The sequence below is a fragment of the Rana temporaria genome, chromosome 3 (assembly GCF_905171775.1).
Source record: "Rana temporaria chromosome 3, aRanTem1.1, whole genome shotgun sequence".
Taxonomy (NCBI): Eukaryota; Metazoa; Chordata; class Amphibia; order Anura; family Ranidae; genus Rana; species Rana temporaria.
Window position 1 is genome coordinate 364,387,817 of NC_053491.1, and position 26,852 is coordinate 364,414,668.

General features: G+C 43.0%; 1 protein-coding gene across 1 annotated transcript in view; it reads right to left on the minus strand.

Annotated features, from left to right (window-relative positions):
- Window positions 1–13,325: 13,325 nt before the first annotated feature.
- The window catches only part of LOC120932740 (protein mono-ADP-ribosyltransferase PARP12-like), an 85,614-nt gene continuing 72,087 nt past the window's right edge, over window positions 13,326–26,852 (minus strand). Inside the window, exons 10-13 of the mRNA XM_040345391.1 lie at window positions 20,807–20,918; window positions 19,144–19,274; window positions 15,432–15,580; window positions 13,326–13,696 (exon numbers count right to left, since the gene is read on the minus strand). Coding sequence (XP_040201325.1) covers window positions 13,413–13,696; window positions 15,432–15,580; window positions 19,144–19,274; window positions 20,807–20,918 — 676 coding nt within the window. The 3' untranslated portion in view covers window positions 13,326–13,412. The remainder of the gene's footprint in view (window positions 13,697–15,431; window positions 15,581–19,143; window positions 19,275–20,806; window positions 20,919–26,852) is intronic.

The window sequence follows — 26,852 nt, forward strand, 5'->3', positions numbered from 1 at the left end:
CGCCTTCTGCGCTTGGCGCGGACAACTGGCATTGGAGCTCCTATAATAACACAATGTTCATATATTATAAAAATGTTTTCTAATGACGTATGCAAATTCTGTGTACTGTGCTGTATTGTATATGAATACAAATTGATTTATATAGACAGTTAACCAATGGGACAATGTTATATTAAAGGGTCTTGTGGGCACTACAGGGGACTGAGCGTGAGCTGGGATGCAACCATGTTAAAATGAGCTGTTTTTGTCTCCTTTGTTTTGTTCAGACCATCTCATGTTAAAAAAAGGGCCTGATGGAGCACACGGGATTACTATAACAACCCCACTCCTAACACAGGAATTTAGTGGTAATCTATATATATAAAACTCAACGTGTGTGTGTGCATAAATGTATGTATGTATGTATGTATGTATGTATGTTCCAGCATCACGTACAAACGGCTAAAGATATTTATATGAAACTTGGCACACAGGTTACTTATATGTCAGCCACAAACATAGGATAGGTGGTTTAAACCTTACCCACCCCCACTTGCCATGGTCGGGGTTTTTCTTTAAAGTCCCATGCAAAGCAATGGGAAAATTATGTTCCCACATAACTTCTGTGTTCCTGTCTGCTGCCCCATGTATTTTTTCAACAGTACTATGAATACCTTGGCCGGTGGTGATATATGTTAGCACAACATGGCATCTTGGTTAACAACATCTGACCTTACATGAATTACATATGACCTTACATAACTGTCACCAAAGGAGCTGCGGTGGCTCCACGCGATTGCCACTGCACTGACAACTGATTCACCTCTGCAGCTAGGGGTTCGGATCCCGCTCTCGGCTACCTGTGAATTGAGTTTGGTGGTCTCAGCCCCGCCCCTGGTGGGTGTGCTATGCGAGGTTGGGTTGGGAGGACCCCCTCACACCCGCCATTGCCAACCGGGGCATGGAGAAAGGTGGCAGATTGCCTCTGGGGGAGGCCTCCCAACTCCTGCAGGCCGGCTCCTCTCTCTTTCGAGTTCACGCACAAAATACACTTTTTAAAAAAAAAACATAACTGTCAACAATAACTTACCTGGATGATATTTAGCCCGAAGACGTCTGACATGAACCATTTGGCGCCTCTTCAGGTCAGACCACTTCTTAACAATGGCCTTGTGGTCATGTTGGCCGCCAAAGTCAGCGATTAGGGCGCTGACCACAGCCCTTTTCTGTGGCTGCCTCCGCAGCTCATCGTATCCTGTTTCCAGGAACTTCTGCAAGATGAAGAACAAAGTATATTGTAATACTTCTGTTGACAGCCTTATGGATATATGACGTAAATGTATGCTATTCAACAATTGGAAGCATTCTCGCCTTATTAATCAATGACAGGGGTAACATGAAAGATTTTATATCCTGCCATTTCGGTCGCCACCTTTTTTGCATAAATATAGCAGCCATTATCATTTGCATAATTATGAATATATTATTAACAACACAGGATACACGTATAGGGGAGATATGCGTTGCTAACTCTTTTCCCTGTCAGGAGCCTAACGCCCCGGGGGGTCAGAGACGGGACCTTTTTCGGAGGACCACTGACGTATGTACCAGTCGCAGTTTTTTGTGATGTCACTCTTTAGGTGTGTGCACATTTTTCACTGCATCCGGGTGGAGTTTTTGGGTTGTGTTTTGCACGCCACAGGCTTTTCAACAGGAAAAAAACAGCTGGAGGCAGAATGGTTGCAAAACACTACGTGTTTGTTACTTAACTCTGGGTTTCAAGACCAGTCCACCTCCAGCTGTTGCAAAACTACTACTCCCATCAGCCACGGTCTGTCAGTGCATGCTAAGAATTTTACTTTTGCTGCATTTAGGGTGCCACAGTTTAGAGACCCGTGCATAAAGGCCTGAAAAATGGGGGCCTGCAGAACTTACAATACTAGAAGTGCCAGCATTCCCAGGCATGCTGGAAGTTGTAGTTCTGCAACATCTAAAGGGCAATATGTATTCGAACGTCCTTGGGCCTTGAGGACACTGAAGTCAGGACGTTCGCATACGTCCTATGTCCAAAAAAATTTTAAATTCATTATGCTAAATAACAAGGAAAAGTGCCTAAATACACATTTGCCAACCAGGGTGTCTGCAGCTGTCCAGGCATGCTGGGACTTGTAGTTTTGTAAAAGCAGGAGACACATTTTTTGTGAAATACTAATATATGATCATATATACTAACTTTTAAACTAGACTTAAATGCTGGGCTGGGCTGGGACTTGTAGTTTTGTAAAAGCAGGAGACACATTTTTGGTTAAATACTAATATCTGATCATATATACTAACTTTTAAACTAGACTTAAATGCAGTTGAAGATGATGAAATAACAGTGGTCAAAATACTTACACAAATCAGCAACTTTTCCTCAGACTTAGTGAAATTGCTTCCAACCATGTTGCTGTGTGATTGCGCTGCGATCATAAGTTGGAAACTGGCAAGGCTCCAGGAAATGGTCGCGTGTTGTTCGCGTGTTGATTGCGCTGCTTGGACCGAGATGGGTCCATATGGCTTCGGCTGTATGGACCACAGTAACTCTTTTCCCTGTCAGGAGCCTAGGAGCCTAACGCCCCGGGGGGTCAGAGACGGGACCTTTTCGGAGGACCACTGACGTATGCAACCGTCGCAGTTTTTTGTGATGTCACTCTTTAGGTGTGTGCAAATTTTTCCTTGCACCGGGTGGAGTTTTTGGGTTGTGTTTTGCACGCCACAGGCTTTTCAACAGAAAATAACCAGCTGGAGGCAGAATGGTTGCAAAACACTACGGGTTTGTTGCCTAACTCTGGGTTTCAAGACCAGTCCACCTCCAGCTGTTGCAAAACTACTACTCCCATCAGCCACGGTCTTTCAGTGCATGCTAAGAATTTTACTTTTGCTGCATCTAGGGTGCCACAGTTTAGAGACCCGTGCATAAAGGCCTGAAAAATGTGGGCCTGCAGAACTTACAATACTAGAAGTGCCAGCATTCCCAGGCATGCTGGAAGTTGTAGTTCTGCAACATCTAAAGGGCAATATGTATTCGAACGTCCTTGGGCCTTGAGGACACTGAAGTCAGGACGTTCGCATACGTCCTATGTCCAAAAAAATTTTAAATTCATTATGCTAAATAACAAGGAAAAGTGCCTAAATACACATTTGCCAACCAGGGTGTCTGCAGCTGTCCAGGCATGCTGGGACTTGTAGTTTTGTAAAAGCAGGAGACACATTTTTGGTTAAATACTAATATCTGATCATATATACTAACTTTTAAACTAGACTTAAATGCAGTTGAAGATGATGAAATAACAGTGGTCAAAATACTTACACAAATCAGCAACTTTTCCTCAGACTTTGTGAAATTGCTTCCCACCATGTTGCTGTAATATTGGGAAACTGGCAAGGCTCCAGGAAATGGTCGCGTGTTGTTCGCGCAATTGCGCATGCGCGATCGAAAAATCGCAATCGCAATATGTATTTTGGTTAAAATATCATACATATTCGATTTCAGAGTGCTGCTACAGCAGTTTTCGAAATATCTGCAATAAATTTCGCATTCGCATGTTGCGATATTTCGATAAAATATCAGGAATATTCTGAGCCAATCAGAGCGCTCCTCCAGCATATCTCGAAATTGCGCAATAAATATCGCATTCGCATGTTGCGATATTTCGATAAAATATCAGGAATATTCTGAGCCAATCAGAGCGCTCCTCCAGCATATCTCGAAATTGCGCAATAAATATCGCATTCGCATTTTGCGATATTTAGATAAAATATCACGAATATTCTGAGCCAATCAGAGCGCTCCTCCAGCATATCTCGAAATTGCGCAATAAATATCGCATTCGCATGTTGCGATATTTCGATAAAATATCACGAATATTCTGAGCCAATCAGAGCGCTCCTCCAGCATATCTCGAAATTGCGCAATAAATATCGCATTCGCATGTTGCGATATTTCGATAAAATATCACGAATATTCTAAGCCAATCAGAGCGCTCCTACCGCAGTTATTAAAAAAATCGCAATTATTTTCGCATTCGCAATAGCGAAAAATCGCATTCAATTAATTTCGATAAAATATCACGAATATTCGAATTTAGCGAATATATCTCGAATATTCGAATATATATTCGAGATATATCGCGAAATCGAATATGGCATATTCTGCTCAACACTACTGAGCAGCAGGTTGTCATCAAGTAGTCTAAAGGTTCAGTCTAGCTGCTGGTCGGTAAAACCCTGCGGTTGATCCATGCTTTTACCGCACCCCAAACTTTACCACTTTAGCTGCAGAGGAAGCGGCCCGGGGGTTGTACACATGCCTCAGTAGGAATGATACCCCCTGTTGCTTTGTATTGTCTCCTCCCTGCCTGGTTTAACCCTCTGATCCCTGTACTAGTGTGCCCCAACCATGTTAGACCAGCCAAAAGCGACCCATTCACGTGGATAGAGCTGCTCTGCAATAGCCCCAGAACCGTGTGCATTGCATGCAGTTGTGGGGTGCTTGCAGAGCGGCCCCATTCGTTTGAATGGGTCATCCTCTGTGGGCCCAGCATGGTTGCAGCATGCTAGTATGGGGAACAAGGGGTTAAAGCAGGTGGTGAAGAGCTCCTGGATGCACAAATTCCTATTTCTTCTAAATGCAATTACAGTGGAACCTCGGGTTGTGAGTAACGCGGTTTACTGAGCTTTTCACAATACAAGCTATTTTTTTATTTTTAAATCCTGACTCATTGCATTGTCTCGCAAAAGAGCAGGATTCAAGCTGGTGGGGTGTGCAGTACCGCATTTGGCCAGAGGTGCGGGGGCACCGGAGATGCTCTGAGACACTCTGACACCCCCGTACCTCTGGCCACATGCGGTACTGCAAACACCGGCATCCCCACACCTCTGGACACATGCGGTACTGCATACACCGGAATCCCCACACCTGTGGTCACATACAGTACTGCATAGACCAGCAGTGGCTGTGGAATGGATTATCTGAGTCTCCATTATTTCCTATGGGGAAACTTGCTTTGATATAAGAGTGCTTTGGATTATAAACATGCTTCTGGAACGAATTATGCTTGTAATCCAAGGCATTACTGTAAACCAAAAGCAAGTAAAACGCACAATGTGCATTACACCACTATCATCACATACATTTAGAAATGTCCTAAAAATGAATAAAATCACGCGCCATTGCCAGTGTGAATGAGGCCTAAAGCTGGCCCATCCACTATAAAATCTGATTGTACAATTTACCAGACCTGTGTAACAGGAGAGCACACCCAAAAGTGCTTAATCCATGTGATTGGTTGTCAGTGTGATCACATGACTGACTCGACTGGTTTTTAAAAGTTCATCAGGAAGAAACCTCAAATTTTGTTTTCAAGACGTAAAAGGGTGTGTATAGGAGTAAAGGAGAATTGGGGTCTAAGGCAGTCCAACTGTTAGTGTTTTTCTTTTTCATTCAGTGAATGAAATAAAAAAAATCTAAATAAAAGACCTAATTCCCCCATCCCCCCATCCACACACCTGGTGGGGAAATAAAAACACAAAGTATACAATACAATCCCAGGTGGGAATTAGCAATTCACTCCCCAGTTAGTCCATATGGTAAAGGGGCTAATAGAGCTCATAATAGTCCATAGTAGAGAATATAGTCCTTAATGAAAAGCGCCACATTAAGCGGGCAGCTCCACCCAGAGACCGAAATGGATCTCTGAAAAACAATGGAACAACACAGGGGGCGCCACTAAGCGCAGTATTAAAAAACAACGTTATTCAAGCAGCCAAGCGACACCTCCCCCTTGAATCTGGGCGATCCTATATAGATGTTACTGCATTAACAAGCACTCCTTTTGTGGATCTATGCAAGTGTTCCCTTGGCTGCCCGATTAAAACATTTTTTTGTAGTACTGCACTTAGTGGCGCCCCCCTGTGTTGTTCTATTAATATGGATGGGGGAGTCCTTCCCACTGAGTTATGTATTCTAACAGCAGAAACACTCCCCTGCCGTCAGAATACATTGATCAGTGCTGCCAGCTATAGCTGGTGGCACTAAAGGATCGTGAAAAACCCAACAGGCTGGTTGTACAGAAGTCAATTGGTAGATAAACCTCTGTACAACCAGCATGCCCACCATACATGAATCTAAATTTGAATTTTGATCCAGGTATAGCCAAGAAGGATACATGAGACCAACTGGAATCGTAAAGTCAACCATTTTATTTTCCATTATTATGGGGAAATTCGCTTTGATATACAAGTGCTTTGGATTACAAGCATGCTTCCGGAACAAATTATGCTCGCAATCCAAGGTTTTACTGTATATCAGTTCACAAGGACACTACACTTCTGGCAAGATCAACGGGTATTTTCTGTATTTGCTAAAAAATTTCTCCCTGATAAAAGAAAAACGAACGCAGCCACACCAATTGATAACATGTTAGTTTTTTGGGTTTAGATACACATTACCAAATACTGTAACTGCAAACACAAAATGAAGAGAAATCACTGAGTGCGCACAGATTAATAACATTATTTCTAAGAAAGATCTTAGATAAAAGTAACGACACAGGAAGAAACAACATTGTCTGATCAGCAACTGACCTCATCTGCGAAGAAAAATGGCGTAAATTTGTCTGAGCCGTCTGCATGCAGTTAGAAGTGTTGGGGTAACCAGCCCCCTATACGGGTAGAAAGAGACTTTATGAAAAGTGATTGTTTGAAGACGCAATGCCCACACACTGGTGGCACGTTTGTAAGAACCGTACGCCTAATGGGAGATCCATCATGCTGGTGATCTGTAGAGAGAGAGGCCAAGAAGGAAACAGGCCACTCTTTATTCACATGTAGGGTGTTATATATCATCAGGGCCACCTTTAATGTTGATTGGACCCTGGGCAAAAATGTTCTTGGCCCCCCCCATGCAATTGTGCTCTCCACCTGATCTGAGAGATACAATAAAAATCAGCTAGACTTAACCACTTAAGACCCGGACCATTATGCAGGTAAAGGACCTTGCCCCTTTATGCGATTCGGCACTGCGTCGCTTTAACTGACAATTGCGCGGTCGTGCGACGTGGCTCCCAAACAAAATTGGCGTCCTTTTTTTCCCACAAATAGAGCTTTCTTTTGGTGGTATTTGATCACCTCTGCAATTTTAATTTTTTGCGCTATAAACAAAAATAGAGCGAAAATTTAGAAAACAAATGCTTTTTTTTTTTTACTTTTTGCTATAATAAATATCCCCCAAAAATAAAACGTTTTTTTTTTTTTCATCAGTTTAGGCCGATACGTATTCTTCTACCTATTTTTGGTAAAAAAAAAAAACACAATAAGCATTTATCGATTGGTTTGCGCAACATTTATAGTGTTTACAAAATAGAGGATAGTTTTATTGCAGTTTTATTTTTATTTATTTTTTTATTACTAATGGCGGCGATCAGCGATATTTTGTGACTGCAACATTATGGCAATTTTGACAAATTTTTGGGACCATTGTCATTTTCACAGCGAAAAGTGCTATAAAAATGCACTGTTTACTGTGAAAATGACAATTGCAGTTTAGGAGTTAACCACTAGGGGGCGCTGAAGGGGTTAAGTGTGACCTCATATGTGTTTCTAACTGTAGGGTGGCGGGGCTGGACGTGTGACATCATTGATCATCTTTCCCTATATCAGGGAACAGACGATCAATGACACTGCCACTGTGAAGAACGGGGAAGGTGTGTTTACACTCACCTCTCCCCATTCTTCAGCTCCGGTGACCGATCGCGGGACACCAGCGGCAATCGGGTCCGTGGGTCTCGTCACGGCTGGGCTTAAAGAGACACGTACAGGTACATGATTGTGCCCAGCCGTGCCATTCTGTCAATGTATATCGGCGTGAATGGGTCCTTAATCACTTGCCGCCCGCCAATGACATATTGACGTCGGCAAAGTGGTTGTAGAATCCTGACTGGACGTCATATGACGTCCTCAGGATTCTGAGCCGCTGCGCGCCCCCGGGGGCGCGCATCGCGGCGATCGTTGTTGCAGGGTGTCAGTCTGACACCCCGCAACACCGATCAAGGTAAAGAGTCTCTCACGGAGACTCTTTACCACGTGATCAGCCGTGTCCAACCACGACTGATCACGATGTAAACAGGAAGAGCCGTTGATGGCTCTTCCTCACTCGCGTCTGACAGAGAAGGGCAAAAAAAAAGGGGGGGGGCAAAAAAAAGTCTGGGGGAAAAAAAAAAGTCTGAAAAAAAAAAAGAAAAAGTCTGGAAAAAAAAAGATGCCAATCAGTGCCCACAAATGGGCACTGACTGACAACATAAGTAAATCAGTGCCGCCCCACAGTGTCCATCAGTGCCACCCCACAGTGCCCATCTGTGCCACCCCACAGTGCCCATCTGTGCCGCCTATGAGTGCCCATCTGTGCCGCCTATGAGTGCCCAGTGCCGCCCATGAGTGCCCATCAGTGCTACCCATGAGTGCCCATCAGTGCCGCCCATGAGTGCCCATCAGTGCCGCCTATGCGTGCCCATCAGTGCCGCCTATGTGTGCCCATCAGTGCCACCTATGTGTGCCCATCAGTGCCGCCTATGAGTGCCCATCAGTGCCGCATACCAGCGCCGCCAATCAGTGCCACCTCATCTGTGCCCGTCAGTACTACCTCATCGATGTCCATCTGTGCCCATCAGTGCCGCCATATCAGTGCCCGTAATTGAAAGAGAAAACTTACTTATTTACAAAAAAAATTACAGAAAAAAATAAAAACGTAATTTTTTTTAGTTGTTGCGCAAAAAAAAAAAATCGCAGAGGTGATCAAATACCACCAAAAGAAAGCTCTATTTGTGGGGAAAAGGGGACGCCAATTTTGTTTGGGTACAGTGTAGCATGACCGCGAAATTGCCATTCAAAGTGCGACAGTGCTGAAAGCTGAAAATTGGCTTGGGCGGGAAGGTGCGTAAGTGCCCTGTATGGAAGTGGTTAAATCACAAAACACAGTATGAACATAAGAGGGGCTTTTTACATCACCCTTTCAGTGTATGAATTGTTTGTTATGGCGCTGTTATGTTTCCAAATTCAATTTTTCGGACAGGAAAGTTGTGTGGCCAATTGTAATGGCCAAGGGAAGGAATTCATAGTGTAAATAGAATTGCCATTTTATTTATCAAACATTTATTTATGATGATCAAAACATTTAGCAGATATATTGGATGCAAATGTTGTATTTTGTGTTCAAATGCCATTTACACCTCCAGCTGTGAAGATTGCTATCACAGCATTTTTCTCAAATGGACACTGGAAGTGAACAACTATTCTGCATTTCAATCAGTTTCACCAGATTTGACATTAAATAAACTTTAGATAGATAGGTGCCACCCACTTCAGACCATATAAAGTGTATTAGATGTCCTAGCCAGTTAGAGCTATCATTTTTTAAACTAATATGTATTGTGATTGTGGTGCTCTCCAAGCATGTATTTCTACCTACATGCTTGTATAGTTGTGATAGAAAGATAATTTTTTTCCATTCATCACTAATAAAGAATATACCGTATTACTGTTTAATTAAAAAGAAATTGAACTAATCTGTCATTCTTCTTTTTTATACTGACTTGAATTTGGAGTTCTGCCTCTACACTACAGTATATCCTAGCTGTTATCTAAACCTTATATAAAAATCATAAAGCTGGCAAAGTTTGACCCTTCACTGAACAGCTGATTCGGAATGCTGCATTTTTAAAGAAGTCTGGAATTTTATATTAAAGTGGTTGTTAACCCTGTTACAACACTTGTACCTACAGGTAGACATATAGAAAGGCTAGCACAGTTTAGATGTTCAGAGTGCATGCAGCTGATGACATCATAGGCAAGTGTGCGGTCAAGGTCCGGCTTACAGTGCCAGACCTTCAGAACCCCGTGCCAGAAAAGGCGGCTCCAGCAAGCATGCGTGGGAGTGATGTTATCGTGGCTCTGGAACCCAGAGGAAACTGCGGGGGAAGATGTCAACCGTCTCAGCGGTGAGCGGGCACCACTGGAAGTGCTTCGTTCTAAGGTAAGTATTTCATAATGTGCTAGGATCTACAGCGACTGCACTTCTAAGTGCACTTTCAGTGTAATTTCAAGTGCACTTTGCACTTGTAGTGCAAAGTGAATTGGCCTTTCGTAAATGACCCCCACTGTGAGATTGAACATTATTTTGTATCAGGTAGGGTTAAACAAACACTGTAGCTGCTGACTTTTAATAAGGACACTTACCTGTCCTAGGCACCTGCGATGTCGGCCCCCCTGAGGCCGATCCCTGGATCCCAGCAGCTCCCGGCGCCGCCATCCTCACTAGAGAGTGATTCTTACTGTGGGGGGGGGGGGCGTGGCTTGGCGTGTGACGTCACTGATCATCGTTCCCTATGACAGGGAACAGACGATTAGTGACAGGCTCACTAGGAAGCACGGGGAGAGGTTTGTTTACACTTACCTCTCCCCGTTCTTCCTCTCTGTGACCCGATCGCGGGAAACTGGCGGCGATTGGGTCCGCTGTTCCCTCGGGGACGGTCACAGAGAAGAGGACCGTGTTGCGAGCGCACCGCCGGCGTCATGTTCGCGACCCACGGCTGGGATCTTAAAAGGGACGTACATGTACGCTCTTGTGCCCAGCCGTGCCATTTTGCCCACGTATATCGTCGTGCGGCGGTCCTCAAGCGGTTAAATACAATTGTACGCTATGGTTTCTCCCTTCTCTTATTTCCAATGGATCACCTTGGTGGGGAGGAGGATGCACATTTAAGTCTTGTGTTGTATCTTCAATGATGTCCAAGCAAGTTTAAAGATTATACCCACAAAGCTCTGTTAGACCTTCTTTTTAATTAAAGCACATCGTGTATCTGTGGATTCACTGCCAATGCTGATGTTGTTACACTTCATGGTTTATTGGTAACTTAGCACTAAAGAATCTATGGACATTAAAAATTACTTTTTTTATTATCAATTATATTTTATTCACATTACGCACGTTGCACTTTGATATTATATATGTCGTTTTTCAGTCTATAATTTATGATATTGTTGTATATTTGTGTTAATATCACTGTATTATTAGCGTCCCCTCACAAAGGAGATTGTGACAAAAATGGGGCAGCTGAGGATCATTAGTTATAGCCAGAACCTAAGAGGAGTCTCAATAAAAAGAGAGAGCTCCACATAGCTTCCAATATACTACCGGCATATCAACTATAAAGACCTTAGCATAAAAAGTTAAAATGAAATAAAACAGAGAGAACGCAATCGGGTAGATAAAACATCCCTGTTAATGCTAACACCCCAACTAACAGTCAACTTCTCAACTTTATCTCCCACTACAACCGCCCACTAACTCATTCACTGTCCAGGACATTGCCATTCATTTAAAAAAAACTGAAAGATGCAATTTAAGATGAGATTGCCTTTGTCCAGTTAACCCCCCCCCCCCCTTACCATAACATCTCTACCACCACATGAACATTCTCCTCCTCAAACCCTGTCACTATAGAGGGGTTTGCTAAACTTCCCTCTCACACCCACCCCACCTGCCCCATGACCACATTTCCTTGTAACTACTCTGGTCACCCTTCGGCTCCATTCTATGCTCTCCTGCTTTCATTTTTAATCTCTCTCATCTTCCCCTCTCCTCTTAAACATATACTGGTCACCCTGATACTCAAAAAGCACTCTCTGGACCCCACCAGTCTGAACAACTGAAGATCTATCTCCTTTCTTCCATTTACATCCAAACTCTTAGAATGCTTAATTCTACAACCATCTGAATGGATACCTGACTGATAACAACCTTCTTGACCCCTTACAGTCTGACTTTCATCCACAACACTCAACAGAAACTACCCTTCTAAAACTCACTAATAACTTACTAACTGCTAAACCAATAGCCACTACTCAGTGCTCTTATGCCGCCTACACGACTGTTTTTCATGACGAGAAAAATTCAATTTTTTTTATGTGTAGGCTCCAGAGCATTTTTCTCGATGAGAAAAATGGCCTTTAAAAATTTAGAACCTGCTCTATTTTTTCTCGTCGTGTGTACGATTTAACGAGGGGAAAAAAAACACGCATGCTCAGAAGCAAGTTATGAGATGGGGAAATTAGCATAAGCAGCCCAAAGGCTGGCGCTATTCGAATGGAACTTCCTCTTTATAGTGCGTCGTATGTGTTGTACGTCACCGCGCTTTGCTCCAGCATTTTTTTTTCCACAATCATTTGTATGCAAGGCAGGCTTGAGAGAGAAGAGTAGAGAAAAACGTTTTTTCTTTCAATGACATGAATAACGTTCGTGTGTACGCGGTATTACAATTAGATCTTTCAGTTGCCTAACACCTCTCCTTAAAAAACTCCACTCTATTGGCCTTTAAGACTTAAGGTTCTCCTTTTACCTATCTAAGTGCTCCCTCAAAGTTACCAACAACTCTACCCTTTTCCTTTTCATAAGGGCCCCCCAAGGCTCAGTTATTGAACCCCTTCTATTCTCTATCTACGCCTCTTCTCTTGGTCAGATGATAATCATGTATGGCTTCCAATAGCATCTCTAAGCTGACAACACCCAAAGCTAACTCTCTACTCCTCCTACTCTACCACTGTAAGTATACACCGATCAATGCTTTCTAGACCTCCTTAAGGGGGATCTAAGTTAGTTTTCCATGGTGAAGAAGAACCATATTTAGGATATTGCAATACCCAACATTTTTGTAATTTTATAATGGTCTATAAGATAAATTACAGATGAGGGCCCCATTTGTTACTGTCATCTGCAGCCTGGACATGCAACAGTGCAGATAACCCCCAGTTATTACCCGTGTCTGGCAACATGAGATATTACATAGTTAAACCAGTCACCATCATTGCATAGATTAGTGCTGTGTGAGATGTCAAAAGGGGCCAAGCTCATTTAAAGGAGTTCTCCAAGCTAAAACGTTTAACCCCCGCTGTGCCCGGGCTGTAAAACTATACAAAATAAACTTTCACTTACCTGCCTACGATCCCCCGTTGTTCCGATATCGCCGTCCCGTTCTCCGGTCCCGGTCTGTTCCACTTCCTGCGGGTCGGTGACTCACAGTGCGCTCAGCCTGATAGGCTGAGCGCACTGTGAGTCACCGACCCGCAGGAAGTGGAACAGACCGGGACCGGAGAACGGGACGGCTATATCGGAACAACGGGGGATCGTAGGCAGGTAAGTGAAAATTTATTTTGTATAGTTTTACAGCCCGGGCACAGCGGGGGTTAAAAGTTTTAGCTTGGAGAACTCCTTTAAAGTAAAGTCTTTGAAGCTTGCAATGAAAAACAAATGACAACATTGGTTCTCATTTTATTGCAACCTGTGTTTTATGAATAATTTCTCTCATCATCCAAACATTAAGAATTTTTCTTGCCACCTGTCAGTTAACAAAGCACGGTGTCTTCCGTTCCTCGTACTCCAGAATGTACGTCGGGTAGACCTGGTCCTTTTCGAACACCACGTAAACAGATGGATTGTTTTTGTTGTCTACACAGGAGTCATATCTCTGACTGCTTCCATATTTCTGTGGTGGGCATAAAAGCGTAGGATTCCCCTCTGTAAAATCACCCACAAGCACATGAGCCAAAAACATGGTCCGCGTTCCTGCAGAGGTGGGTATGGAGTATTTGTGGGAGTATGACGCATCTCTGGCAAAGTAACTTCCTGTTGGAAGAAAGTTTACAAGTTATCTTTGCGTAAGATAAAACGATCTTCATTAATTCTGAACCTGTTTACACTTTATTTTTTCGAAACGTGTGACCACTTTAGCGTACACAATCCTATCAGAGTGTGCTAACCTTTAAAACCTTGTCTCTATGTATTGTTTCTATATACAAAGGAACACTTTTTAATCAGAGTATAGCATCAAGTCAACGACATGGGATATTGATCTGGTCAGTTAAGTAGCAGATCAGGTTGTTAATTTAATTAACACCAAAGCAGCTGAAACTGATTAACAACAGGTGCACTAGATAGGCAACAATGAGACGACCTCCAAAACAGGAATGGTTTTACAGGTGGAGACCACAGACATTATATTTCCTACTCATCTATTCTGTTTTTTATTTGGCTAGGGTCAGTGTCACTACTGGTAGCATGAGGTGATACCTGGACCCTATGGAGGTTGTACAAGCAGTCCAACTCCTTCAGGATGGCACATCAATACGTGCCATTGCCAGAAGGTTTGCTGTGCCTCCCAGCACAGTCTCAAAAGCATGGAGGAAAATCCAGGAGACAGGCATTTACTCTAGGAGAGCAGAACAGGGCCTTAAACCATCAGCAGGACCGGTATCTGCTCATTTTTGCAAGGAGGAACAGGATGAGCACTGCCAGAGCCCTACAAAATGTCCTCCATCAGACCACTGTTGTGAAGGTCTCTGATCAAACAATCAGAAACAGACTTACTGCCCGGCATCATGGAGCTCGATTGACATTTGCCATTGAACACCAGAATTGGAATGTCCACCACTGGAACCCTGTGCTTTTAACAGATGAGAGCAGGTTCAGCCTGAGCACATGTGACAGACATGAAAGGGTCTGGAGAAGCCGTAGAGAACATTATGCTGCCTGTAACATCGTTCAGCATGACCGGTTTGGTGGTGGGTCAGTGATGATCTGGGGAGGTATATCCATGGAGGGAAACACAGACCTCCACAGGCTAGGCAATGGCACCCTGACTGCCATTAGGTATCAGGATTAAATCATTGGACCCATTGTCAGACCCTACGCTGGTGCAGTGAGTCTTGGGTTCCTCCTGGTGCATAACAATGCCCAGCCTCATGTGGTGAAGGTATACGGCCAGTTCCTGGAGGATGAAGGAATTGATACCATTGAATGGCCCCTACGCTCCCCTGATCTAAACCCAATAGAACACCTGTGGGACATTATGTTTCAGTCCATCTGACACCGACAGGTTGACCTCATTAGGAGCATGCTCCGACATTGTCAGGCATGCATACAAGCATGAGTGGCTATACAAACTACTGAGTACCATTTTGAGTTGCTGCAATAAAATTTCAGCAAAATGGACTAGCCTGCTGCATAATTTTTGCACTTAAATATTTGGGGTGTCTTTGGATTGCATCATCTAGTGGCTGAAGGCTACAATCACAGCCCATTCATGATGGGTTGGGTGGAAGGGAATCTGGATTTCATATATTTTTGTATGGGTCAGAGTGGGCAGTTCAGAGCAGGTAGAAAAATAATACTGAATTTTTTAAGTCTTCTGGATCTCAATGACTGTAAAGCTGATCAGACACACAATACAATCTCCATTAGATCGCTCAGCAATTAGTGTGAAGGCTGGATATTTTACACTGGATCAGGGTATTGCATATATTTTATACTGTATCATAAGAAGCTACTGGAATTGCTAAACACGTTTCTCCTTAGGACTGACCGAGTCCGTACGCAATGCCATTAGTGCCGCAGATCTTCTGATCAAAGTTCTGGCTGCAGATGACATCAATGTCCGCAGGGTTTGTACCGTGGAACAGCCGGTGCTCATCCACAGTGTTGGCCAATTTCTTCTTCATCTGATCTTTTTGCCTGAGACACAAAGACAAGTTCAATAAATCATCTGAAATGAATAAAGTTTTGTTTTTAAAATTCTCACCTGCAGTGTTTGCAGCCACTATGCTGAGGATTTTTAAAAAGTTTATACCTGAAAACAGTAAATAACAAATAATATACACTGGACGCTTTATTAGATACACCTTCCTAGTACCGGGTTGGACCCCCTTTTGCCTTAATTCTTTGTGGCATAAATTCAACAAGCTGTTGGAAGCATTCCTCAGAGTTTGGTTTAATTGATGCTCAATTGGTACTAAGGGGCCAAGAGTGTGCCCAAAAAAATATCCCCCATGCCATTACACCACCACGAGTCTGAACCGTAGATACAAGGCAGGATGGATCCATGCTTTGGTGTTGTTTAAGCAAAACTCTGAGGCCCCGTACACACGACCGAGGAACTCGACGTGCCAAACACATTGAGTTCCTCGTCGAGTTCAGTGTTGAAGCCGCCGAGGATCTCGGCGGGCCGACTTTTCCCATTGACTAACGAGAAAATAGAGAACATGTTCTCTATTTGGCCCGACGGGTTCCTCGTCGGCATCCTCGCTGAAAAGTGTACACACGACCGAGGTTTCTCGGCAGAATACGGCTCGGACCGAGTTTCTGGCTGAATTCTGCCGAGAAACTCGGTCGTGTGTATGGGGCCTTACCCTTTCATCTGAACGGTAGACTCATCAGACCAAGCAACGTTTTTCCAATCTTTTATTGTCAAATTTTGGTGAGCCTGTGTGAATTGTAGCCTCAGTTTCCTGTTCTTAGCTGACAGCGAACCTTGCTCTACACTATGCTTTACGAGTCTGATGCCCCAACCTACTTACCTTCAGGTAAGTTATTTGTTCCACTTCACCTCAGACTCAAGGTCCTATCAAAAGCAATTAACCACTTGCCTACTGTGCACATACACCCCCTTCCTGCCCAGACAAGATTTTAGCTTCCGGCACTGCGTCGCTTTAACTGGCAATTGCGCGGTCGTGCGATGTGGCTCCCAAACAAAATTGACGTCCTTTTTTCCCCCACAAATAGAGCTTTCTTTTGGTAGTAGTTGATCGCCTGTGCGGTTTTTATTTTTTGGGCTATAAACAAAAAAAGAGCGTCAATTTTGAAAAAAAAACAAACACAATATTTTTTACTTTTTGCTATAATAAATATCCCAGTTTTTTTAAAAATATATATTTTTTTCTCAGTTTAGGCCAATACGTATTATTCTACATATTTTTGGTAAAAAAAAAAAAATCGCAATAACCTGGTTTGCGCAAAAGTTATATTGCCTACAAAGTAGGGGACATAATGATTTTTAAAATTTTTTTTTTTTCTAGGAATGGCGGCGATCTGCGTTTTTTTTCAGGACTGCGACATTATAGCGAACACATCGGACACTTTTGACACATTTTTGGGACCATTCACATTTATACAGTGAACAGTGCTATAAATATGCATTGATTACTGTATAAATGTGACTGGCAGGGAAGGGGTTAATCACTAGGGGGCGGGGAAGGGGTTAAATGTGTATCCTGGGTGTGTTCTAACTGTGTGTGGAGGGGGGTGACCGATTTATGTCCCTATGTACAAGGGACACAGATCGGTCTCCTCTCTCACTGACAGGACGTGGAGCTCTGTGTTTACACACAGAGCTCCACGTCCCTGCTCAGTAACTGGGCAATCGCGGGTTAACCGGCGGCCATCGCGGCCGCCGGGCACACGCACTGTGTTCCCAGTGACGCGACGGGTGCGCGCGTGCCAGAGGCTTTAAATGACAGGACATCATATGACGTTCTGTCAGAACAATAGAGCATTCCGCCCGCCGTCATTTGACGGCAGGGGGGTGTCAAGTGGTTAAAAGGGTTACAAAGGTAAAAAAAAAAAAAATCCTAAATCGCTTCCTTTACCTTAGTGCAGTCCTCCTTCACTTACCTCATCCTTCGATTTTGCTTTTAAATGTCCTTATTTCTTCTGAGAAATCCTCACATCCTGTTCTTCTGTCTGTAACTCCACATAGTAATGGGAGGCTTTCTCCCGGGTGTGAAGTGTCGTGCTCGCCCCCTCCCCTGGAATACAGGAGAGCCAGGACGCCGACTAACACACAGCTCCTTTCTCTATCTGCAATGTAGAGAGCGTCCTGACTCTCCTATATTCCAGGGGAGGGGTCGAGCACGACACTCCACACCAGGGAGAAAGCCTTGCATTACTGTGTGTAGTTACAGACAGAAGAACAGGAAGTGAGGATTTCTCAGAAGAAATAAGGACATTTAAAAGCAAAATGGAAGGATGAGGTAAGTGAAGGAGGACTGCACTAAGGTAAAGGAAGCTAATTAGGAAAAACATTTTTTACCTTTACAACCCCTTTAAGGTTGACAAAATGGAGACACCCAGGTATTGCCAAGACACTTTTGTTGCTTCCTTTCAACCTTTGGAAGCCTACCATCTGCAAGGACATGAGTTCCTATGTTAAAGGGGTTGTAAAGGTTCCTTTAAGCTCGTGCATTGTTGGTTCACTTACATTTTCCTTCGATTTCCCTTCTAAATGTTTTTTTTCTTTGTCTGAATTTCTCACTTTCTGTCTCTCCTCAGTAAACTTCACACCATCATCCGAGAAGTGTTAGCCAGAACAGCTTACTGAGGAGGAACAGGAAGTGAGAAATTCAGACAAAGAAAATAAAGAAAAAAAACATTTAGAAGGGAAATCGAAGGAACCAACAATGCACTAGCTTAAAGGAACCTATTTAGAAAATAAAAACAAACCTTTACAACCCCTTTAAGGCCCCTGAGACCTGTGCCTGTTGCAAGCTGTGTTCTTACATTTCACAGTCACATAGGGATATTGTGTAATACATGAATATACTGTATTGTGCAGCCATATACTGATCATGTGTAACACATTAATATACTCAGCAGCCATGCTGTGATACTGTGTATTGCATGAATGTATTCAGCAGTCATATACCGTGTTTCCCCGAAAATAAGCCCGGGTCTTATATTAATTATGCCAACAAAAGACACGGTAGGGCTTATTTACGGGGTAGGTCTTACTATGTAATGTGATGTCTTCTCTCCCTCCCTGCCTGTCAGAAATCCCCAGTGTGAACTGAGTTAAAATGCTTGTAAAATCCTATAATCCACTCTATTACAGTATTATATAATGTACGTGTGTGTTTCTGTAATATAATTGTGCCAAATGCCTTTGTTATAGAGCCGCTCTGTGCTTCTGTTAACCGCCGGAGCTCTCTTCCCCCGCAATTATATTACAGAAACACACACATTATATACTACTGTAATAGAGTGTGTTATAGGATTTTACAAGCATTTTTAACTAGGGCTTATTTTCAGGGTAGGGCTTATATTGCAGCCCTCCTGGAAAATAACGCTAGGTCTTATTTTCAGGGTAGGTCTTATTTTTGGGGAAACAGGGTAGTGATACTATGTAATACATGTAAATATTTTGCAGTCATACAGTGACATAGTGTAATACATGAATATATTTAAGGTAATTTTATATTACAGAGAAGCTCAGAGCACTGTTTTAGTAATAAAAGGTAACCTACCTATTATAGAGCATCCATAGGTTGGAATTCTCAACCCTCCAAACATTTTTCACTGTATGGTTGGAGACTGTCTTGCTGAACATTGCAACAATGCTTGTGAACTCGCTGGAACCCTGGAGTATAATAATTTTCTGCATAGAAAATAGATGTTTTTTTTTAATACAAACATAATTTGCTGTATTGGATAACATTATTAAAGAGTACCTGTCATTTAAACACAGTGACAGTCCCTTAGTAAGTACAAACACACCCTAGCAATTTCCTGGTAGCAGTGCCATCACTTGACAGTCTCTTCAACAGTGGCGGCTGGCGGCCAGTCGGTCACCAGCCCCACAATTACCCCATCTAGGTCGCAGGCTTCTTCCGGGCGGCAGGTTTCACCCTGCGTCTCCTCTTTCTTGGGTTTCACAGCGGCTTTCCCTCCTCCTCCTCGGTGGCCAATGGGATCGCTTCTCCTAGCGGCCAATCAGATCTCAGGACCTGCTTCCTGACTCGGGAGGAGAATCAGGAAGACAATAGGGAAAATGTATTCGCTATTGACACATAACTGGGAGGACTCAGGGAGCAGTTCCCTGCGCCCTGAGCCCACCCTTTTTTAAAGAAAATTAGAGCCTCGGGCTCTAATTACGTGATTCAAAAAAAAAATCCATGTGACCGGTCCCCTGCATGTAGATTAGAGACTGGGCTCATGGTTTAGGGGGCGGCGCCCCTGTGCCCCATATGGAAGGGCCGCTGCTACTCTTCTATCTCTCAGGGATTCTATTGTTCTGTACACCTGCGCTGCCCATTATAAGGGGCTCCAATTTTCACTGCTGGATGTTTAATTCTGTAAATTTATTGTTATATTTAACAGGAGAAGATGCAATATACATCTTACAGTTAAACATCATGCACATGCATGTATGAATTAAACGCTCCAAAATGCTGCCAAATCTCCTGTTTTGCATTAATTTACAGACGTATGGCATTCAGAGGTGTTTTCAAACTCATACTTTTGGTTACAATATAGTATGCTATACTAGCCAACAGAATAAATTGACATGCATAAGTGTGCATTTTGGCGTGTTTATGAGTAGGGATGAGCTTCGTATTCGTGTCAAACTCATGTCGAACATATGTTCGATCGTTCGTCAAATTACGGACGTTTTGGCCCGTTCGCGGCAAATTCGAGTGGCGTGTCACGGCCCATAATTCACTGCGGCATCGCAGTGCATTGCTGGCTGATGATTGGCCAAGCATGCACTATGACCATGCTTGGCCAATCACAGCGCGCAAAAAAACGGAGAGCCATAATTGGCCAAAGCCAGGGTGGCTTTGGCCAATTATGGCTCAGGGGGTTTAGTACATGCCCCACACTATATAATGCTGACTGGAAGTCGGCCTTGTGTAGTGTGTTGGTGGTTTACAGAGAGAGACATAGAGAGAGAGAGTGTAATTTTTTTGAGTTAGATAGAGCAGGCAGGCAGGCTAGTCAGTTAGAGTTACAAGGCTAGATTCAGATAGGTTAGCGGATCTTTAGATCCGTGTAACCTATCTGATTTACGTTACGCCGCTGCTATTTTTTGAAGCAAGTGCTTTATTCAGAAAGCACTTGCCTCTAAAGTTGCAGCGGCGTATCGTAAATGTAAATGAAATATATTGCAAAGTTTCCTTCCCATCATACCGTGTATCTGTTTTCTGGCACCACCTCCAACCTTGACTGTGGTGGATCGATCCTATTCTTGAGATCGGGATCAGATTGTGTCTGCTTTACGCTGTCCGTAGAAGATTTTGTGCTGTAAAACAAAAGCAAAAAACTGACTGAATTTATCTTATAGTGCTGGCTTCACCAACAGCTCTTAGATTAAATCAGTATATCTTCTATATACTGTGTATATAGGTCTCAATTAACCACTTCTGCCCCAGTAGGATTTACCCATGTCCTGGACAGGCCATTTTTGCGATACGGCACTGCGTTACTTTAGCTGACAATTGCGCGGTCGTGCAACGCTGTACCCAAACAAAATTGATGTCCTTTTTTTTTACCACAAAGAGAGCTTTCCATTTGATCACCTCTGCGGTTTTAATTTTTACGCTATAAACAAAAAAGACCAACAATAAAAATAAAAAAAGCAATATTGTTTACTTTCTGCTATAATACATATCCCCAAAAATATACAGGGGGTCCCCGGGTTACGAACCCGTTAGGGACTTTCCTCCTGTTTGTAGATCGGAAATGTTCATAAGTCGGTCGCACATGCGCAAACCGGCAATTACGGACATTTCCGATGTTTTCCAATGTTCCGTCGAATGGCGTTCTGCGGAAAATGGCAGAGGGTCCCCACAGCGTTAGGTTTGTAAGTAGGAGAAGTTCGTAACTTGGCGTTCGTAGGTTGGAGACCCCCTGTATATATATTAAAAAAAATATTCATCAGTTTAGGCCATAGGTGCTCAACCTGTGGCCCTCCAGGTGTTGCGGAACTACAGTTCCCATCATACCTCTGTGTTTTGAAGTCATATTTGTAACTGTCAGCAGTTTGCAATGCCTCATGGGACTTGTAGTTCTGCAACAGCTGGAGAGCCACAGGTTGAGCACCCATGGTTTAGGCCAATATAAATTCTGCTATATATTTTTGGTCAAAAAAAAGTTATATCGTCTACAAAATAGGGGAAAGATTTAGGGACTTTTTTTTGTTTTTACTAGTAATGACAGCAATCTGCAATTTTTAGCGGGACTGCGACATTGATGTAAACCCTAACAGCACATATACTCTCTGTTCTCAGCTGCACAGAGTAGTGAGGGTGGAGAAACAGCAGCACACTGACCTTCCCAGAGAAAGGCTGTACAGGATGACGGTCTGACCATGGTGTGTTCTCCTGCTTAGTGTGGTATTTTTTTATAGAAAAACCGAGGGACTGGCAGGAACACCAGGGATTTCACACAAAGGAAGCAATACAAAGAGAACAGGATACTTTTTTCATACAAGTACATGGTACAGCAGGCACATATCAGGAATATGATATGCTGGGTTTACATATTCACTAAAGTGCTACAAAAACCACAACAGTAAAATCAGGCTGTATATACAGTAAAGCATGCTCGTTATACTCACTGTGGAACCTAAGGGGTTAATCCTCCACATTGTGTAAAAAGGCTGTTTGATCCTGTCTTCTCTGATCCTCCCCATATTTTACTATCCTCAATCCATCAGCTGATAGCGCTGAGCGATAGGAGGCACTCTGCACATGCTCAGTTTCGTGTGTATTGCCAGAGAGTATTTTTTTGGGGAGGGGTGCTATCACAATCAGCACTGTCCTGACAGAGGGTCAGGAGTCATGCAGCCTCATAGGACAGTCAGAGGAGAATGAAAACTCCTCCTAAAATCTTTAATCAGTGCTCAGCCAGACACTGATAGAAGTCACAAGACTGCTATACTTGCTGATGAGAAAGGGTATTTAGCAGTTTATATTTACTAAAATAATTGCATTTCCATGTTCTGTGTACTGTGGGAGACCAGATATGGTGATGCAGGGTCCTGGGTTTAGTAACACTTGAAAGCTGAACTTCAGAAAGAAATGTCATGCTAAATATATAAAGTGTTCCCATACCTTTACATTTGTTTGTGGTTTAGTGCAGTCCCCTTGCTAGTCAGAAATCCAGCCTTCTTCATTTCGTGAGAAGCCCTCTGTGCCCCTCATATCCTGGTCACAAAACTGGTAGCTTCTGAGCCCTCTATCCCCCGGGCCACCAGTCTTGTACATTTCACCCTGAGTGGTGAGGGGATGACATCACCACTTGCTGCAGAGGGTTGGACACAATGGTTTCAAACTCCACCCACTGTACAGCATTAACTAGGAGTCTAATTCATCCCATACACACCCACAGTCCCACCCACATTGCCATCAATTCAGACTGTTGGTGGGGGTCCGAGACTATCTGTTCTGCCTACTGCATCAAGAGCTTGCTGTACTTAGGGGGGTACAGGCAGTACACCTGTAAGGGGCCCGGAGGTCCCCAGGGGCCCGAATGGCAACCCCCTTTTTTCATATTTTTTAGAGGTCCATAGGGCCCGGATGACAACCCCCCTTTTTTCATATTTTTTTATATATTTTTGTTATTTATTTTATTTTTTATTTTTATATATATATATATATATATATATATATATATATATATATATATTATAGGGCCCTGAGGTCCCTATTTTTTATTTATATATATATATATATATATATATATATATATATATATAAATGAAAGGGCTCAGAGGTCCCCAGGGCCCCATGTGGCAAACCCCCTTTTTTTTTATAAATGTTTCTTTTTTTATTTTTGTTTATATATTGATTTTTATTTTTTATTAAAGGGCCCAGAGGTCCCCAGTGCACTGGATGGCAACCCTCCCCCCTTTTATTTTTTTTATAAATGTTTATTTTTATTTTTTTTATACATTTTTTTTATTTATTTTTATTAAAGGGCCCATAGGTTTCTTTTTTTTTTCTTTTTATTAAAGGGCCCAGAGGTCCCGGATGGCAACCCCCCTTTTTTGGTAATTTCTTTTCATTAAAAAAAAATATATATATTAAAGGGCCCAGAGGTCCCCAGGGCCCCAGATGGCAACCCCCCTTTTTATAAAAAGAAATATATATTTTTTTTATATATTTTTTTTATTTATTTTTTTCTTTTTATTAAAGGGCCCAGAGGTCCCCAGGGCCCCGGATGGCTACCCCCCTTTTTTTATATATATTTTTCTTTATTTCTTCTTTTTTTTTGTAGAGGGCCCCCCCCCCCCCCCGCTTCTCAATTTCAGACGGCAGCACCCTGCCCCCGGTTCTCTGCTCCAGGGGGCCCATGCCTGAAGGGATGTGTAAGGGGCCCCATAATTCCTGATGGCGGCCCTGACTGAGAATTACAGCCTGAATGGGCAGCAATGTTGGCGGGACTGTGGGCGTGTATGGGATGAATCAGGCTCCTGATTTGCCCTCTAACTATGCTGTACAGACTGGGAGTCTGAGAATTATAATCATAACCTGTCTTGTACCTCTCGGATACCACTGCCCTCAGTTCTCTGCCTCTGACCCCCAGGTTTTCCATACTCTATACCAGGGGTCTCCAAAATATCCAAACAAAGGGCCGGTTTACTGTCCTTCTGACCTTATAGGGGCCGGACTGTGGCCAGTGGGAGTAAACAATGTCCCATCATTGGTTTTAGTGGAAGGAATAGGGCCCTATTAATATCGGTGGAAGGAATAGAACCCCATCCTTGGTGTCAGTGGGAGGAATAGTGCCCCATCCTTGGTGTCAGTTGTGGATGCAATAGTGCCCCAAGGGCCGGATAGAGGCAAGCAAAGTGCCACATTCGGCCCCAGGGCCGCAGTTTGGAGACCACTGCTCTAAACTAACATGATCAATTAGCTATTCCACCATCAAGTATCTTCCGTGTCTGCCATGGGGGGACTACCCTTTTGGGTGCCTCTCTTTGTGCTGTTTTGTGTACCATCAGGCCTGGTTGACTCCTCCTGAGGAAGCAGTTAAAGCCACAAAACACGTAGAGGATCACATCAGGATATATATCTCAACTCCCCACATCACCTGTAGGGTTTACTTGTTCTCTGTGACCCATCTATACCAATTACACACAGTTATAAATAACTATTCATGTACTTATGTACAAAGTGTTTTTAATCATGTATTTTTTTTAATAAATTGTTGTTTTATTCTTACTTTGGCCTAATCCTTGGGTACCAAGATAGTCCTTAACTCTCACAGTGCCGGGGGGCCTGTTTGGAGCAGCCCCAGGCACCCCCTTTCGAATATCCTACTACAAAGAATGATGGTACCCGTCCCCACTCTCAGATTTAACTAGATTGAGGCAATACTCCATATTTCACCTTCAGAAATCAGTCACTATCATATGTGTAGTAGACTCTCAATAGCTAGTTGCTTGGGTATTTCTAATAACCCCTCATTGGCCAATCTCCAGAGTATGTGCGTTTAGGCTGAACTAAAAAAAAAAAAAAACACAAAAACTAACAGCCTAGCCTATTAATAGTAAAAATAAAATAGTAGACTATTGCAAGATTTCCATACCAGTGCACCTCTCTTTTTACAGCACCATCACACAGTCTGGAGTCAAATAATACTGCACCAAGGACTGCCCGTCACTTGTTTGTCTTTGAGCCTAGGTTCACACTGCTGCGAATTCAAAATTTCGCGGCTGCGATTTTGCGGCTGCGATTTTGCCGCGATTTCGGCCGCAATTTAATGTAAATCGCGGCCCGAAATCGCAAAAAGTAGTACAGGAACTACTTTTTGAAATCGCATATGCGGCGTCGCACTGATTAGGACAGTGCCATTGCCGTCAATTGCCGGCGATTTGAGATGCGATTTAACATGTCAAATCGCATCTCAAATCGTTCCAAATCGTACCCAGTGTGAACCAGGGCTCAAGTGCAGAACTGGAGGTGTCTACTTTATCAAATGACTGGTCACCAAAGTACAGTATAAGTATTATTGGCTTAATAGCCAGTCTCCAGAATGTTTGCTTTATCCCCCTAAGGCCCATACACACAATATGAAAATCGGAAGTAAAATTTCGTCAGACGAACGATCTGCCGATTTTCGGATCGTTAGTATGGTGCTTTTTCGACAGTTGACTCCGGTTTTTCGGCTGACAAAAGCTGGATGTGCAGACTATAAAGTGATCTCTATGTCCAATTTTCGTTTAATTAGTACAGTTTTAGTATGAAAACATTTGTAAAAGCAAGACTACACATGCTCAGAAACAAAATAAAACATACAAAACTATTCAACACTTTACATGACTTCTGAAGTTGTATTCTGTCGTATGAGAATTTTCGTATGGTGAGTAACCCCTTCACTTTCGACATAAGAATAGCATGCAACAAAAAACAGACGAGCGGTCATCCAAAAATCTGATCGTGTGTACGAGGCGTTAGTCATTAATCTGAAGAATACGTTAGTTAGTGGCCATGCTCTCAAGTTTATATGCCAACTTCTCAGCGAGCAGTTTCTAAAGTATGTACCCATGAATGTTCATTTTCCAGAAACAGTGCATGTGAATGTTAACCCATCAGTAATTTGTATCTGAAGTATGAGTTTAGCTTTTTGCCCAGAGTTCTGCCTTAATCCTCAAAGCGTTACATTTCCTTCCAGAAAAAGAAAGTTGCTTTTTTTAAACACATGTTTAAATGGGCATTTTAGGCCTGAGATTTGCGTAAAACCCCAAAACAGAATAAGATATAAAAAAAGACACATAGAAGATTGATGGCAAGTGGTGTACTAAGGGGGGGCGTGGTGAAACCTCACTGGGAGTGTTGAAGTCGCCTGAAATTTCTTTTCGTGCTAAAGTGATGGTCGTTTTTGCGGTGCTTTAGCGTTTTACAGTAGTTTTTTGGGCTTTTTTTTTAGGTCTCGTGCCTTAATAAATACCTGTTTTGCATCGCTTTCAAATCGCTTTTAGGGAATTTTGGAAGCGCTGCCCATTCATTTCAATGGACAGGGGCGTTTTGTGAGCGTTATTTATAGCGCTCCCAAGCCACCCCAAAGATGCTGCTTACAGGACTCTTTCTAACGTCCCACAAGTGTGAAAAGCACTTATTGCACTGAATGGGAGGCAGTTTTCAGGCACTTTTTAGAGGCCATTTCTAGCGCTAAAACGCCTGAGAACGGCCTCGGTGTGAAAGTACCCTTAGTAAATAGATAAGAAAGT